At 50.6% G+C, this 14,249-nt stretch overlaps 1 protein-coding gene across 2 annotated transcripts in view; it reads right to left on the reverse strand.

Moving 5' to 3' along the window:
- The window catches only part of CNTFR (ciliary neurotrophic factor receptor), a 171,408-nt gene that overhangs the window by 40,366 nt on the left and 116,793 nt on the right, over positions 1-14,249 (reverse strand). For both annotated transcript variants that reach the window (XM_042862407.1, XM_042862405.1), the window contains one exon: positions 7,242-7,472. In XM_042862407.1, the coding sequence (XP_042718341.1) occupies positions 7,242-7,472 (231 nt within the window). The remainder of the gene's footprint in view (positions 1-7,241; positions 7,473-14,249) is intronic.

Genomic DNA, 14,249 nt, shown 5'->3' on the forward strand with positions numbered 1-14,249 from the left:
AACATCACTGTGGTATTCACAGGCTGTGCAAGGCTCCCGTTGGTGCAGAGGAGATCATTCTGGAGAGAAAACAAGCAGCCGTCACCGCAGGGACGGTATCATAAACCATTTTAATATGGCATTTTGCTCCCCCCTTCACACCATCCCAACTCGAGCAAACACAGTCTTGTTTAGTTGGCAGCGAATGATAAAGACCCCCAGGGAGCAGGGGAGGGGGAGAAAAGGGACATCTGTTTGGAGCATTTCTACTGCGCGGCTCTCCCAGGCTATTTCTATCTCTTCTTGTCAAAATTTATCAACTGCGTAATTGTTTAAACAGCATTAAAGTGCTTTGAGCAAGAGCAACTGGAAATTGTCCTGCAGTTGCCTCTGGTACCGATGCTGACAGCTCGGGAGGGGACAGGGAGCAAAGGGATCCATCGGGCATGGGAACCCTCTGACTCCTTTTCCGGGGGGAACACCACCCTGTCCTGCAAACAGCAGGAAAATAATCTCGCTTCACTCCCTGCTCTACTTTCCAGGCCCACAACTTTCCTACCCCTCCTTCTTTCCCCTCCCTGACCATGCAGACCTGCTGTTAGCACACATTTAGATCTTTTAAATTATTCACAGCGGGCACACCGGCTTGGGAAACCATCACTAATGACAATGTCTTTCACGCTGAAGTACATCGGATGCTGGAACCTAACTGCTGCCCGGGTGCCATCACTGGGGATGGAGGGATGGAGAAGCACCAAGAGATGGGAAAAATAAGGGTTTACTGTCACCTTCTCTCCTTTGGAATCTGTTTGGTAGTGTGGTCATCAAGCTCTGGGGAAGGCAGGGGTCCCCACCGTGGGGTCTCAGCACCATGGGTCCCCGCAGACGTGTCCTACAGCTCAGAGACCGCATCCCGGCCCTTCCCCTCCATCACCTCCCAGAGCTGAGGACCCACCACGAGCAGGCAGCAGGAAGCTTGCACTAAATATTTTGACAAGGGGCACTTAGGAGAGGCCAAGACGAAATCCTTCCTGGTGTAAGCAGAGCCCAGTCCCGCCAGCGCGTGTCCCCAGCACGCATAGCCCCGGCCTGCAGCCGCTGTCCCCTGGCCAAGGAGAGAGAGGCTCTGTTCCTCCGGCACCGCACGTCCCTCATTCCTGGCACTGAGGAATAGGGGCTTCAGGAAGCTGTTTAGACTGGACTTGGGCTTTGCTAATTAGCAAGCTGATTTTGTCATGTTAACAAGGAATAAACAAACCTCAGAAGCGCAGAGGAGGCTGTAACATGGGACACTGGCATGGCACAGTCCCCAGAACCCAGCTGTGCCATATGGGGATGGTGCCTCAAAGCTCTTCTTCCTCTTCTCCTCTCACCCCATCCCAGGGAAAAGGATGTGCTGGGAGGGAGAAGCAGTCTGTGAGCAGATGGCAGCAAGCAGAGGGTGGGCAGTGGAACATCCGTTGTTGACATGATCCAGTGAGAGGAGCTCCCAGGAGAAGTGGTGGCTTCTCTGTGACCTTGTGCCATGGGATGCTCCTGCATGACTCAGGCTCAGCGCGCAGCCCTCCATCACCACCAAGCTGCCATGAGCTCATGGGTCCCTACAGTCAAGCATGGGGCCAGGTCCCTTTAGATCATGGGGACCCAGGATCCCGCATGTGCTGACCTCCTCCCTGCTCTGGGGCAGACCTACAAGTGCTGCAAGTCCATGCCGCAGCACCTAATAAATGCCACGTGCCGCTGAGCCCCTCCGCCCCCAGCTCCCATGAGTGCAGGGGGGCCGCCGTGTTGGGAGAGGGGATATTTTTATTGTTTCTGACACCGGCTGCCCCAGATTATCATATTTTATGCGGCGAGCCAAGGAAGCATCACTCTGCTATGCTGCAGCTGGGCAGGCTGCCGAGCACGGCGCAGGGAAGGATGGGAGAAGGCAGTGGAGTGCGGGTGTGTGCAATGCATGGGTGTGAGCATGCAAATGTACATATGTGTGCGCACTGGGCCTGAGGGCACAGCTTCATCCATCCTCTCCCATGTGGCCAGAGGAGAGAGATTGCCTGCTGCCATTGAAAGTGTTTTGTTTTTCTAGCCCAGCTTCTAATCCAATTAGCACTAATTGCATTTGAGAGCATAGCTGGGCTTTTTTGGGGGGGTATTTTTTGACCTGCTGCTTAAAAAGCTGGGATGGTGACTTGAATATCATAACCAACTTGTCTTTGGGCCAAGACCCAAAATCAGGGCATGAGCAGCAAAGCTCCTCCATTTAGTTTTTCCAGCCATGAGCAAACAGCAAAGCGGGGCATGCAGACAGCCTGCATGGCTCATGAAATGAAGCTCCACTTCTACAAATGAGGCTTTCCTGCAATCTGATCAGCCTCATGTGTTATCATGGAATCCCAGAATCAGAGAATGGATTGGGTTGGAACGGACCTTAAAACCCTCCCAGCCCCAGCTCCTGCTGTGGGCTGGTTGCCTCCCATCAGATGAGGCAGCCCAGGGCTCCATTGAGAGGGGGAGCTTGAATGCTTCCAGGGATGTGGCAATAACCCTTTGCTTACCTGTGCACCTCCAGTGCAACAGACTTTTACAGAAAAACACACAGCCATAATGCTGACAGATTCTGGGTGCATCTTCTGATGCTCGAACATCAGCAGCCACATGCTTTGATTTATTAGTGCTATACTCAATGTGGTTTAGCTCCAGGTCGATGCATCTCTGCCTGGGTGCAGCCAACTGAGTGCTGCTCTCAAGGGGCAGAAGAGATGTGGGTACCCAGTTTGGAAGGAGAGAAGGACACAGTACTGGTGCTGCCAGCTGGCCCTGGTACCCGGCAGCAGCCACTGCCATATTTAACTTGCTGCTCTTGAAATAGCCTCAAGTTTACATGGCCACGGGAAAGGATTGGCTAAACTCATGGGGGAAAAATCCATCAAAAAGGCTTTTAGACAAAAGCAATCCCTATATCACAGATCGCTGGACACGAGGAGGAAAATATTTGCACACACTGACCCTACACCAGCGGGAGCACCAGACTAACTCCATGCACCTTCACACCGGTGGCTGAGGGCGTGGGTGCACAGTCAGTGCAATTTTTCACTCCAAATCAACCCCCAGAGAAGACTGGGCAGAGAGCCACCTCATGGAGTCAGTGCCCATTGTGGGCTGCTCACACCTGCCTGCTGCTCCGTTCTGAGCTGGGGAAACAGGGAGGAACATGTCACACTGTAAGGTTGTTGCCTCCTTTGTTTCTTCATCATGGATGGGTGAAAAAGAAAAAAAAAACCAAAACGTTACACATACACACAAAAAAGAAGCATACTGCAGTCCGATCCTCCAATTGCAGCTGGAGCCCATCTGGGAGGAAAGGGACTTCTAAGGCAGAGAGAGGGGAGGCTCTGATTATTTATTAGTGGCTGATGTTTGATCGCTCGCTAATCAGGACACAGAACACACTCGGGCTCTCTCGGCCTCCCCGCTCACATGTGGTTTCTGTTGCTTTGCTCCGTCCCTCCCTGCCCCCCCCAACCCATTCTGGTTTTGCTTTGTTTGTTTTTCTGTTAATTTGGTTGTTTTTCCATGTCGTTTTCTGTCAAACCGCATGTTTTTTCCCTTTCTCTTGCCAGCCACTGCAGTGACAGACATGGGAGGAAGCAAGCCAGCCTGGAGCCTGCCCACCTCCCATTGCTGCAGGCAGGATCTGGGCAGGCACGTGGCCTCACATCCCCATCCCACAGCCAACATCCCGACTTGCATCCCTGCCACAGGGAATTTGTCAGCGATGGGGCGAGCAGGGCGCTCCAGCATCCCAGGACAGAGGGGCCAAAGGATTGCAGACTCCATCAGGCAGGGCATGGAGACAAGCAGGTTAGATGGGAGAGAAAGGATGGAAGCCCACCCGGCTGCTGCCTCCCTCCCCTGTCTGCACACAAGGCCTCCCCACTCCCATGTGCACTCTCCAGCTTCTGGCAGCCTCTCCACCGTGCATTTCCACTCCTCTCTGGCCCATTAGCAGTATTTTTATAACATTCTGTAATGCACGGAGCCGTGTGCCAAACCTCAAGAGCGCATTATTTCCCAACGTCTTTGTTACATCCATCCACGGGCCCTCAGGCCATGCATTTCCAAATGCTGCAGCTCATGGAGGTAGCCGGGAGCTTGGTACCCAGAGCCTTGCAAAGCCCACAGCTCCATTGCCCACTGCTTCCAGCCCATGCTCAGACACCCACCAATCTCCAGGCTATGGGGAAGACTATGGGAGATATGCACTGCGGTTGCCCTCCTATGGCTCACCCCACGCTCAGTTGTCACCACTTCATGAAAGGCTGAAAAGCTACACATTGCTGCCCAAAGCCCTCTGGAAGAAGCTGTCCCAGAGAAGTGCCACTGTCCCCTCACGTGTTGTGTGCACAGCAGATGGGACTCCCACATATAAACACGGCTTTTGCTCCTTTCCGCTCTTCCAATTGGACTCTCCACGTCTCAGTCACTCCATCCCTGGACACACACTGCCCGCACCGCCTGTGTGCCAGCATCCCTGTCTCTGCAGCTATGGGACAGGCAGGCTACCTCAAGCCATCTGCACTCCGCTGGGTGCTGCAGAGCTCTCGGGCACACCCCCATGAGTTGGACCTAGATATCAAATCCCATCCTTAAGACCAGATTGTGAAAGCACATCAGTGTGCCACCTTCATGTGCTTTGTGCCTTTTGCCCCACTTGCATTCTGGCCCTTCCAGCATGCAGCTCTCACCCCAGAAGCCCCAGGGTCATCCCAAAGCCACGTCCCACCTGAACTCCCTCATCGTCCCGGTTCAGAGCCACTACGTAAAACAGAGCAGCACAGTCCGAAGGCTGATGCTGTAGTTCCCCATCCTTCCTAGCAGCTCCCCTTTCAGCACAATCTGACCCCCTTTAGCCATTTCCTAAGCCATGTTCCAACTCCCATACTAATCCACATTTTCTTTGGTTTAACTCATAATTTCCCATGTGGCATCATAACAAAATACTTCACTGAAGTCAAGATAGATTACATCGGCCGCATTTCTGGGCCTAGGAAATTAGTTCCCTTATCAAAGAGAGCTATCAGGTTAATCTGCCATGATGTATTGTTGGCAAGCCTCCGTATTATTTTCTCCCATTTTCCATTCGTCTCCATATCTGTAATTGTGCTTTCTCCTGAGTGCACCCTGTGACACTGAAGTTGGGATTTTTACTTTTCCCAAGCACAGGAGACATGCTGCCTTTCCCTGTATCCCCATTGGGTTCCACCAATGACAGCCTCCGACCTTAATGAACCTGGCTAATGACCATCTTTAGGTTTTCTCCTCCCCTTTTTTCCCAGCATTGCTCAGAACCACATTCTACCTCTGTTACCGCTAAGCTCCCCTCCAGCCTCTCTGCACAGCTCATTTCTCTCCTTGCTCTCTCTTTATTCATATAGCTAACACTGCTTTAATTTTGCTGCTCTGCCCTGCTAAAGACATGAAAATGCAGCCACAGGCCTGTTTTCACTTAACTTCCCATCCAATTTAAACGAGTCCAAGATTCTACAAATCACAGGTTCTCCTCTGTGGTCCTTGCAGGCACTCACTCCATATGCCCAGCTGAACGCAGCAAACATCCCCACAATTATAAGCTACCACGGGGATGCTGCAAACCATGTGTATCTCCTCCAAGGATGCTCCCAAACCTGCTCTCCATAGCACTCTGCATACCTTGGGGTACCAACTGGCCCTGGAGAGGGCAGGAAAGGGGAGCAGGGAGGGGCTGGGGGCAGCAGGGGTGCTGGGAAAAGAAACTTCAGAGAGAACATCAAATTAAATCCAGGCAATTAAATTAATTACCGCTAAAAGGGTCTCATCTGATTAGTTCCTTGCATACTTAATTGCATTAGAACACCGGGCACTCATTTATTTATTGCTCATGGCCCCTGTGGTGTCTGAGCGTGCCCTTTGGCTGCCCAGTGCCCAGCAGGGCCAGGAGTGGGCAGCAGACAGGAACAAATCGTAATTGGAAACAGTGGGATTTCAGCTGTAATGCTGTGCAGTTCCCCTGGGTCCCAGAGCGGACTGAGAGGGCTTACTATTAGCTGAGGCGCTGAGCAGAGGTAAGAGTCACTGCAGAGTCTCAGTGATGCCACAGCTACAGAGATGTTTGGAGACAATGTTCCCCTCGTTAGCTCTACATTTGGGCTGCAGGCCCTGCTTGGAATACCAGGTGTTGCTGGCACCCTGACCAATAGTCCTGGACCACCGCCTCAGCCCAGTAACATGGTCAAGAGGTCTCTGGCCACACACTTGCCTGCTGCATGCTACTAATTACCACCCTCTCTGCTTCCACTTGCCCACTTGCCTGCTTCTTTCTTTGACGTCCAGCTCCTTCCAGCATCCTTAGACTGTGTGCCAGCATCCCTCCCATTAGACACCAGTACCACAAGGTCAGCATCATGCAGCATTCCCAAAACTTGGACCTACTAACGCAAAGGGCCATTTTTGCCCAATTTGCAGGGCTTATGCATGATACAGGTAACCCTTCTGCCTGGCCCATGTGGCAGAGATGGCAGAGATGCACCTGCAAGGTGCTAAAGAAGAAATCTCCCACCCATGGGAACAGCCACCTACAAAGCATATATTTGGGGTCTTACAACTGGTACCTTTCAGCATCCTCTACAGCAGCCTCCACCCTGCCACCAGACATGCCAAACACTGCTCCCAGGTACCGCCAGCTCTCAGTTGCAACTGCGAAAACCACAGCTGCTATCAGCTGTACAAACACTGCAGCCTGCAAAACACACAGCTGCTGTCAGCTATCAGCTATCAGCATGGTGTGAAATACAGCACAGCTCTTATCTCCTGCAGTGAGATCTGTGAATCAGCACATCTGATTGCACATCATGCAAAATCCTGTGAAACATGCAGCTGTCCCCTACCACAGCCATGTACAGACCCTTTCCACCCTCAGACAATGCTCCTTCTGCTGTACCATGGCACTGGGCTGGCTGGTGAAGCAGCATCCCTCCCAAAATTATTCCATGGGCATCATTATCAGCTTTGACTCAAAGTCTGGAGCAGGAGAGACTGATTCCAGCATCCTGCTGTTATGATTCATACACCACTGGTAGGCTGTGTTGCAGGGTGCAGCAGAAAACCATACACATGGACAGTATTGGGATTGGCGCGAATGGAGGGTGCAGTGAGGAGTCAGTGTAGGAGCCAATGGTGTGGCTGTGTCCCCTGTTCCCCACAACGTCACACAGCAGCGTGCTCACCTCCCACCCTAAGGAAGGTCTGGTACTTGAGATGCCAGGAGGAGCCCTCGTAGCACGAGTACTGGCCGTTCTGAGTCAGGTCCACTTTCTTCAGGATCAGGTACGACCCGTTCAGGTGGGAGTCATCAATGTCAGTGCCATTGACCGTCCAGGTCACAGCTGCATCCCAGTCCATGGAGCCACACTTCATGGTCACGTCGGCACCTACTCGCTCATACTGGATGTGGATGTCTGTGGAGGAGAAAAGCAGGTAAGATCAGAGCCTGTGGGCTACCTTGGAAACAGGATCTTACCATGACGAGTAAGCATGGGAAGGACAGGAGCATGAGCTGACACAATGGCCAGGGAAGTTCACATTCTCCCTCTGGTCTGGATAATAATTTATTTCGACCTTACACCAGAGTACTGGAATGAATCAGCTGGTAAGGACCAATGAACTGGGACTCAAGGATCACATCTATCTCACAGAATCACACAATGGTTAAAGTTGGGAAAGATCTCTCAGATGACTTAGTTCAACCCATTACCACCATGTCCACTAACCATGACCCTCAGCAACATATTTACACAGTTCCTGAACACATCCAGGGTCAGTGACTCCATCACCTCCTAGGACCGCCTGCTGCAATTCATCACAAAACTTTTGAGAAGAAATTTTCCTAGTACGCAACCTGAACCTCATCTGGCACAACTGAAGGCCAATCCCCTTCATCTTATCACTGTTACCTGGGAGAAGAGGCTGACCTTACTTTGCCACAGCCTCCTTTCAGGGAGTTGCAGAGAGTGATAAGGTCTTCCCTGAACCTCCTCTTCTCCAGGCTGAACAATATCAGCTCCCTCAGCTGTTCCTCATAAGACCTGTGCTCCAAACCCTTCTTTGGATAGGCTCCAGAGCCTCAAAGTCATTCTTATACTGAGAGATCTAAAGCCAAATGCAGTACTCAAGGTGTGGTCTCATCAGTGCTGAGGATCATAGGATGCTTTCCTCCCATCTCTACCTTGAAGAGGCCACAACAGGGCCACCTGTATGGCTCACTGGCCAAATGACCCACAGCACATCCAGCTGTTTGTGTCAACAAGCCATTGACACTCCTGCACCCTCTTATCTCATTGCAAGACACAGACCAAATGCACACATCAGAAATTCCCAGGGGAGAGAGGTGACAGAGCCCCAAGACTTGTCATTAGCAAGCTTTGAGTTATTTACTAGCAGAAGTGGGAAGTGGGATGCTGCCTTCAGTTCCTGGCCTAGCAAATGAGGTGGGAGGATTTCAGTTTACCTGTGCCATGCCTTGGAAGGGGGCAGCTGCTTGGCACATGTTATGCTGTTTATCTCCCTGCCTCTTCTTTTTTTTTTTTCCCTCTCTACAATAACACAATGCCTTGCTGAGCTGTTTGATTTAGCATCTCATGAGTGTAGCAACACAGCTCATTGGGCACCAGCTGCCTAATTGAATTTTCTCAGGTTTCTGGACAGGAGTTCGAGCCGACATTCATTAATGATACTTGGCAATTGAATCTTTCCTATGCTGCTACACGGGTTGTTCTCTAAGCTGTATGTGGCAACGATGAAAACACTTTTGTGAATGTATCATATGGGATGAAGCAGGATGGGAATTGAGCAGGATGTGAACATCTCCTTCCAGGTTTCATCAGTTTGTTCAGGTCTCAAAATAGTCCTGGGTTTCCAAATCACTTTTGACAAGGTGCCCCACTCAGGCTCCCTGGGAAACCGAGTATCCCTGAACTCAAGGAGAGTCCTCGCAAGGATTTATTGCAGCTAAAGGTCAGGAGACCAAAGGTGAGAAGAAGCGGTCAGGCTTGGCCGAGGAAGACGTCACCAGTGAGCTCTGACAGAGCTCAGAGCAGGACCCGGGCTGCCCAGCTCACTCATAACTCATGGGCCAAGGCAGTGTGAGCAGACAGTTGAGGCTGTCAGGGCAGCAAAGTTAAAGCTGGGGGCAAAAGCATCCCAAGGGGCATCACAGTATGGGTTGTGTTGATGAACGCACAAGGAAGCAGATGTTCCCGCCCAGTCATGGCTCCAAATTAGCTTCAGCAGCCTCCATGGAAACGTATCTTGGAGTGATCGCGTTCCTGACAACATCAGCTCAGTGGCAATCAAAGACGCAAATGCAATGTTAAGAATTATTAAGAACAGGATTGAGAATGGGAAGTAGTGTACCATAGAAGCAGCACACAAATCTGAGCCTGCACCATTAAGATGAAAATGGAGCAGAGGAAGGAAATGTGAGAGAACAAAGGTTGAAAGCAACCTCTGTTTAAGGGATGGCTTGACAGACTCAATCTCTTCATCCCTGCAATCAGGGTTGGAGGCGTGATAGACACCTGAGCGACACTGAATGACATGAGGAGGATGAATAGAGAAGGACCGCCGGCTCTTTCTCCTAATAAGACAATTAAGGGGCAGCAAATGAAAGTAAGAAAGAGATTTTTTTCACATAAGGCGCGATTAAATTAGAGAAACCCACATCCATCTGTTGCTATGAATGTCAAAATTGAGGGGAAAACAGCGATTAAATGAATCCATAGCAGAGGACTCCACCCGCGGTGGAGATGCACCAGTGAGGCTGATGGTAGCTAACAGTGGGGAGGGATGAGAGAAGCACTCCAACACTTGTCCTACTCCTTTCTCTCCAGATATCAGCTCTTGTGTCCTGCTGGCAGGTGGAACAGGGGCTACACAGACCTGTAGTTTGTTTCGAGCACCTTAAAAAGCATACTGATAGGCAGAAAGAAGGAAAAACATCCCAGCCAAGGAGACTATAGGAGATTGTGTGAGGAGCAATAGCTGGAATGGGCACAGAAAAATGGGCTGATTGACAGAAGTGTGGAAGGAGATGGATGGGTGGGCTGATGAACGAGTGTGTGCTTGCAGACAGATGGATAGCCGGCTGGATGGGCGCAGCTGGGATGGAGGGAAGCATATGAAGAAGAAATGATGGATGACTCTGTAAGTGGATGGATGGATGAGCGTATGTGGGGATGCAGAGATGTAAGAGGATTGAGGTCTAAGCATGTAAGCATCTGGCTGGCTGGCTGTGTGTGAGGATGGAGGGGTGAATGGACAGATGGGTGGGTGAATGCTTGGGTGGGCGGTTGGAAGGAGGGAGAAAAGAATCAATGAACGGCAGTGGGTGTGGGTGTATGGCTGGCTGTTCAAATGGCTGGGTAGATGGATGGATGGACAGATGACTAGGCAGATGGGCAGATGCATATAGTTCACAGACCTCCAGCATGAGGTCTTACTCAGTTTCTCCTCTATTATTTTCTTATGCACAAAGAAAAGACATTTTGCTTTCCCCTTTCCTGCTGGCTCACAAAAGGCCATTAGTTCTTCTGTCCTCACACCCAGAGACTTGCTGGGCAGAGGCAGATGCTGAGAGATGCAGCATCACCCACCAGCCCTGCAGGAAGAAAAGCTCATTGCAGCAATGGGTCAACAAAGCTGCCTAACTGGTGCCTAGGAGAAAGAGTTGGGTCAGAATAAAGCTCTGGGGTTCCCAGCCCTGCTTCTTGGAACAGTGAATGAGCACTTGTCTGCAGATGGGGATGTCAGGACTAGGCTGGGAAGGGGGGTAAATGCAACCTGAATTATTTCCTATTTGTTCTTAAACACAGCACAAACACGCTGGCATGCATTCAGAAAGGCTGGGGGAGCCTTTCCTGGAAGACCGGTCTTTGAAAGCAACACTCCCTCCCAGGGCAATGATTTAAGGCTCCTGACGAAGAAGAAATCCAAAGCACAGTAACAGAGGCAGTTCTCTCAGACAGGTTTACAGAGCTGCTCATTGGAGCTGATCCAGGCCCCGAGATCCCTCCTGTCCCAGCCCACCCAGCCTCATCACCATGCGTGACACCCTGCTGGCAAGTATTACCTCCTTTTTTCTGTCTTGTGCTGCAGACATCAGTACTGTTTTTGGATGAGAACAGTGAGGGCAATCAGAGCCTTTCCAGGGAGACTCCAATTCCCCTCAGGCTAGGCATGGGCAGGATCCCACCCGAGGGATCCAAAGCATTTTTTTGGGACAGACACAAGTGTTCTGCACCCACTGCACTCTTTTGTGCATGGTCTTTGGCTCTGGCCCTGCGGATGGGAAAACTGAGGCAGTGAGAGAAGGACATGTCCACGTATGTAAGATGTGGAGAACTTCTGCAGTGGGATGGAAAAACACATCTGCGCCTTAGGACAGAGGTATCTATCCTAAGGTGTCTATCACTCCATTAGCCTACGTACCTCCCATCCAGAGCTGTGTGCAAGCCGTGAGTAATAATCCGAGTGGATAATTAGATCTCTGTGTATGTATTCATAAATTATACATTTAATATTTACAAGGTGCTTGGGGTATGCTGAGAGCTTTCCAAGCAGATGAAGCAGCAACTTCCCACTGTAAATGAGACCAGTAGAACAATGGGATCAGTGGGATGTCTCTGGCTTCCAGTGGTCTTTGGATGTGCAGTGGCACAACCCTGTGCCCTCTCTCTTGGTCCAGCACCTTGTTGGCTAGTCAGCATATCACCAACTATGCTCAGGGATGCAGGTGGCTCTGCTCCAATCTGCAGCTTCATGGCCCCTTCCTGTCATGATGAAACAGCCACCTGCACTGGAAAGGGTTTCCCTACACCACCTCCCCAAAGCACATCCTACCCTCATCTCCTCACACCTGTTCCCTTCGGTGCTGCTTGGTCTTTGCACAGCTCTCATTGCCATCAGAAACCTTCCCTGCCAAAGGAAGGAATTTCATGCTTAAGGAGGCAGTTCTTCCACTAGTGATTTAAAACTAAATACATCTTTGTAAGGAAACAGGCATAATTAAGTGTCATTGATGTAGCCAAAGATATGGACCGTTCCAAGTTAATTTTGTCCATTAATGAAGAATTGCAGCAAGCAGAATCCGCATTTGTTTGCTCTACTTTGGTAAATCCCTGGAGTCAGCAGCTTTGCTTTCTTGACAAGAAAAAATAATTAGCAAGAAACTTTAATTAAGAGATAACAGATGGGTGCTAAAGGACTTGTACTCAATCACTTCTCGATAGCCTGGAAGCAGATCTCTGGAAGCAGGTTTGCTTTAGGGGCACTGCAAATGAGCCATTTTCCCTCTCCTTCCACCATGGTCAGCTCCAGCACCCTGATCTCGCTGAGGATGTCCCTGTTCACTGCAGGCAAGTTGGATCAGATGGCCTTTAAACGTACTTTCTAACTCAAGCAACCCTACAATTCCACAACTCTCCTTAGATGCCCCATCTCTTCTGCCCAAGCTCTGCGATTACGAGCATTCTCTTTGCCAGGAGGGGTTGAGCAATGCCTCTCCTTCCATCCTAAGGCAAAGGGAAGGCTGGGCTGTTCCTTGCAGGCTCAGGTTCCTTGGCCCAGCATGCAGGGTGACACAGAAAGGAAGGGCTCAGAGGGCTAGAGGGGGACAAATGGCAATCAGGGCAACAAGTGCATGGTAGAGAAATCCCACTGGCAGCACTAAAGCTGTGTGTGCTTGAGCTCTCCCACTCCGTGGCCAGGTGACAGGAGTTAGTGCGGCCAATGAATTACAGGCTTGTTTTCTGCTTCTGCTTTTTCCTGCCAACAGGACAAATAACTTAGGCCACAAAAGAGTGCTTAGATCAGGCTTTTCAACGCCATTTAAAAGGAAATCAATAGGATTCAGAATTAGGTGCCCAAATCACAGCCATAAACAGAAGAAAAGCCCATTGTGGTTCAGCAATAGCACAAGGACGCCTGTATTTACCACACACAGGGAAGAGGAAGAGGCAGATAGAGATGTTGGGCACCCAGGAGCTGCCTACAGAGCCTCCCATTGCTCCTAGTTGCACCCACCCTTGAGCAGCAGTCTCCCTTGGAGCACAAACACTGGGGCAGCCACACTCCTGCCCTGTCCCGCTGCGGGCTGTGCTCTGCACCAGGCACTATGCTAGAGGGTTGTTTTATTTTTTATTAGCACGGAATTATGGAAGTCTGAGGCGTAAAAGACCTGTTGGGTCCCACTCTGTCCATCCTCCTTCTGCCAAGATAGTATTGGTCCCTGCAGCATATTTACTATTTCTCCGGTCTAATTTTACATACTGTACAATCTGCGCAGTGCCAAGTTACGATCCCTGTGTGAGAAGCAGCGCTCTCAATTTCCAGGCTCTTGGGTGTGTAAAATCACAACCGTGATGTTAAATTAACTTTTTTTTTTTTTTTTTTTTTTTTGCATTTAATCATTTAATAGCTCTAAAATTCAGCCCCTCAGGCTCTCTCTGTCTGTCCGTTGGCTTGGCTTTCGCCTGCTGTAGGCCAGTGGCTCATCGCTGCCTGATGCAATGCTCACACCCCTGGGTGGATCAGCAGCAGCTGGGCTTGAACCTGGAGCCGCTGCAACTTAACTTGTGAACTTCTGCATCCTGAGCTGGAAAAAAACTCCTCTGCGGCCTCAACCACAGGTATGGGAGGCTCGGCCCCGCAGGGATGAGGCATGAGGCCAGGAGTGTGATGAGTGACAGCATCAGTGGACAACAGAAGGACAACTGATGTCATCTACCCAGGCTTGTGCAAGGCATTTTATATGGTCCCACACCACATCCTTATCTCTAAATTGGAAACAGACGGATTTGAAGGGTGTACTATTGGGTGGGTAAGGAACTGATTGGGTGACTGCAGCCAGAGGGTTGTAGTCAACAGCTCTATGTCCTTGTGGAGTCATGTCACTGGAGGACTGACATTTTACACAGATTAACAGTGATAGGACAAGGGGGAACGGCTTTAAACTAAAAGAGGGAAGATTTAGGTTAGATATTCAGAAGAAATTCCTCACTCAGAGGGCAGTGAGGCCCTGGCACTGCTGCCCAGAGAGCTGTGCTGCCCCATCCCTGGAGGTGCTCAAGGCTGGGTTGGTTGGAGCCCCGGGCAGCTGAGCTGGTGGGGGCAACCAGCCCATGGCAGGGGGTGGAACTTGATGATCTCTAAGGTCCCTTCCAACTGAAGCTACTGTACAA

Source organism: Lagopus leucura, unplaced genomic scaffold (assembly GCF_019238085.1).
Source record: "Lagopus leucura isolate 7727_CA_CO unplaced genomic scaffold, USGS_WTPT01 Super-Scaffold_650, whole genome shotgun sequence".
Classification (NCBI taxonomy): domain Eukaryota; kingdom Metazoa; phylum Chordata; class Aves; order Galliformes; family Phasianidae; genus Lagopus; species Lagopus leucura.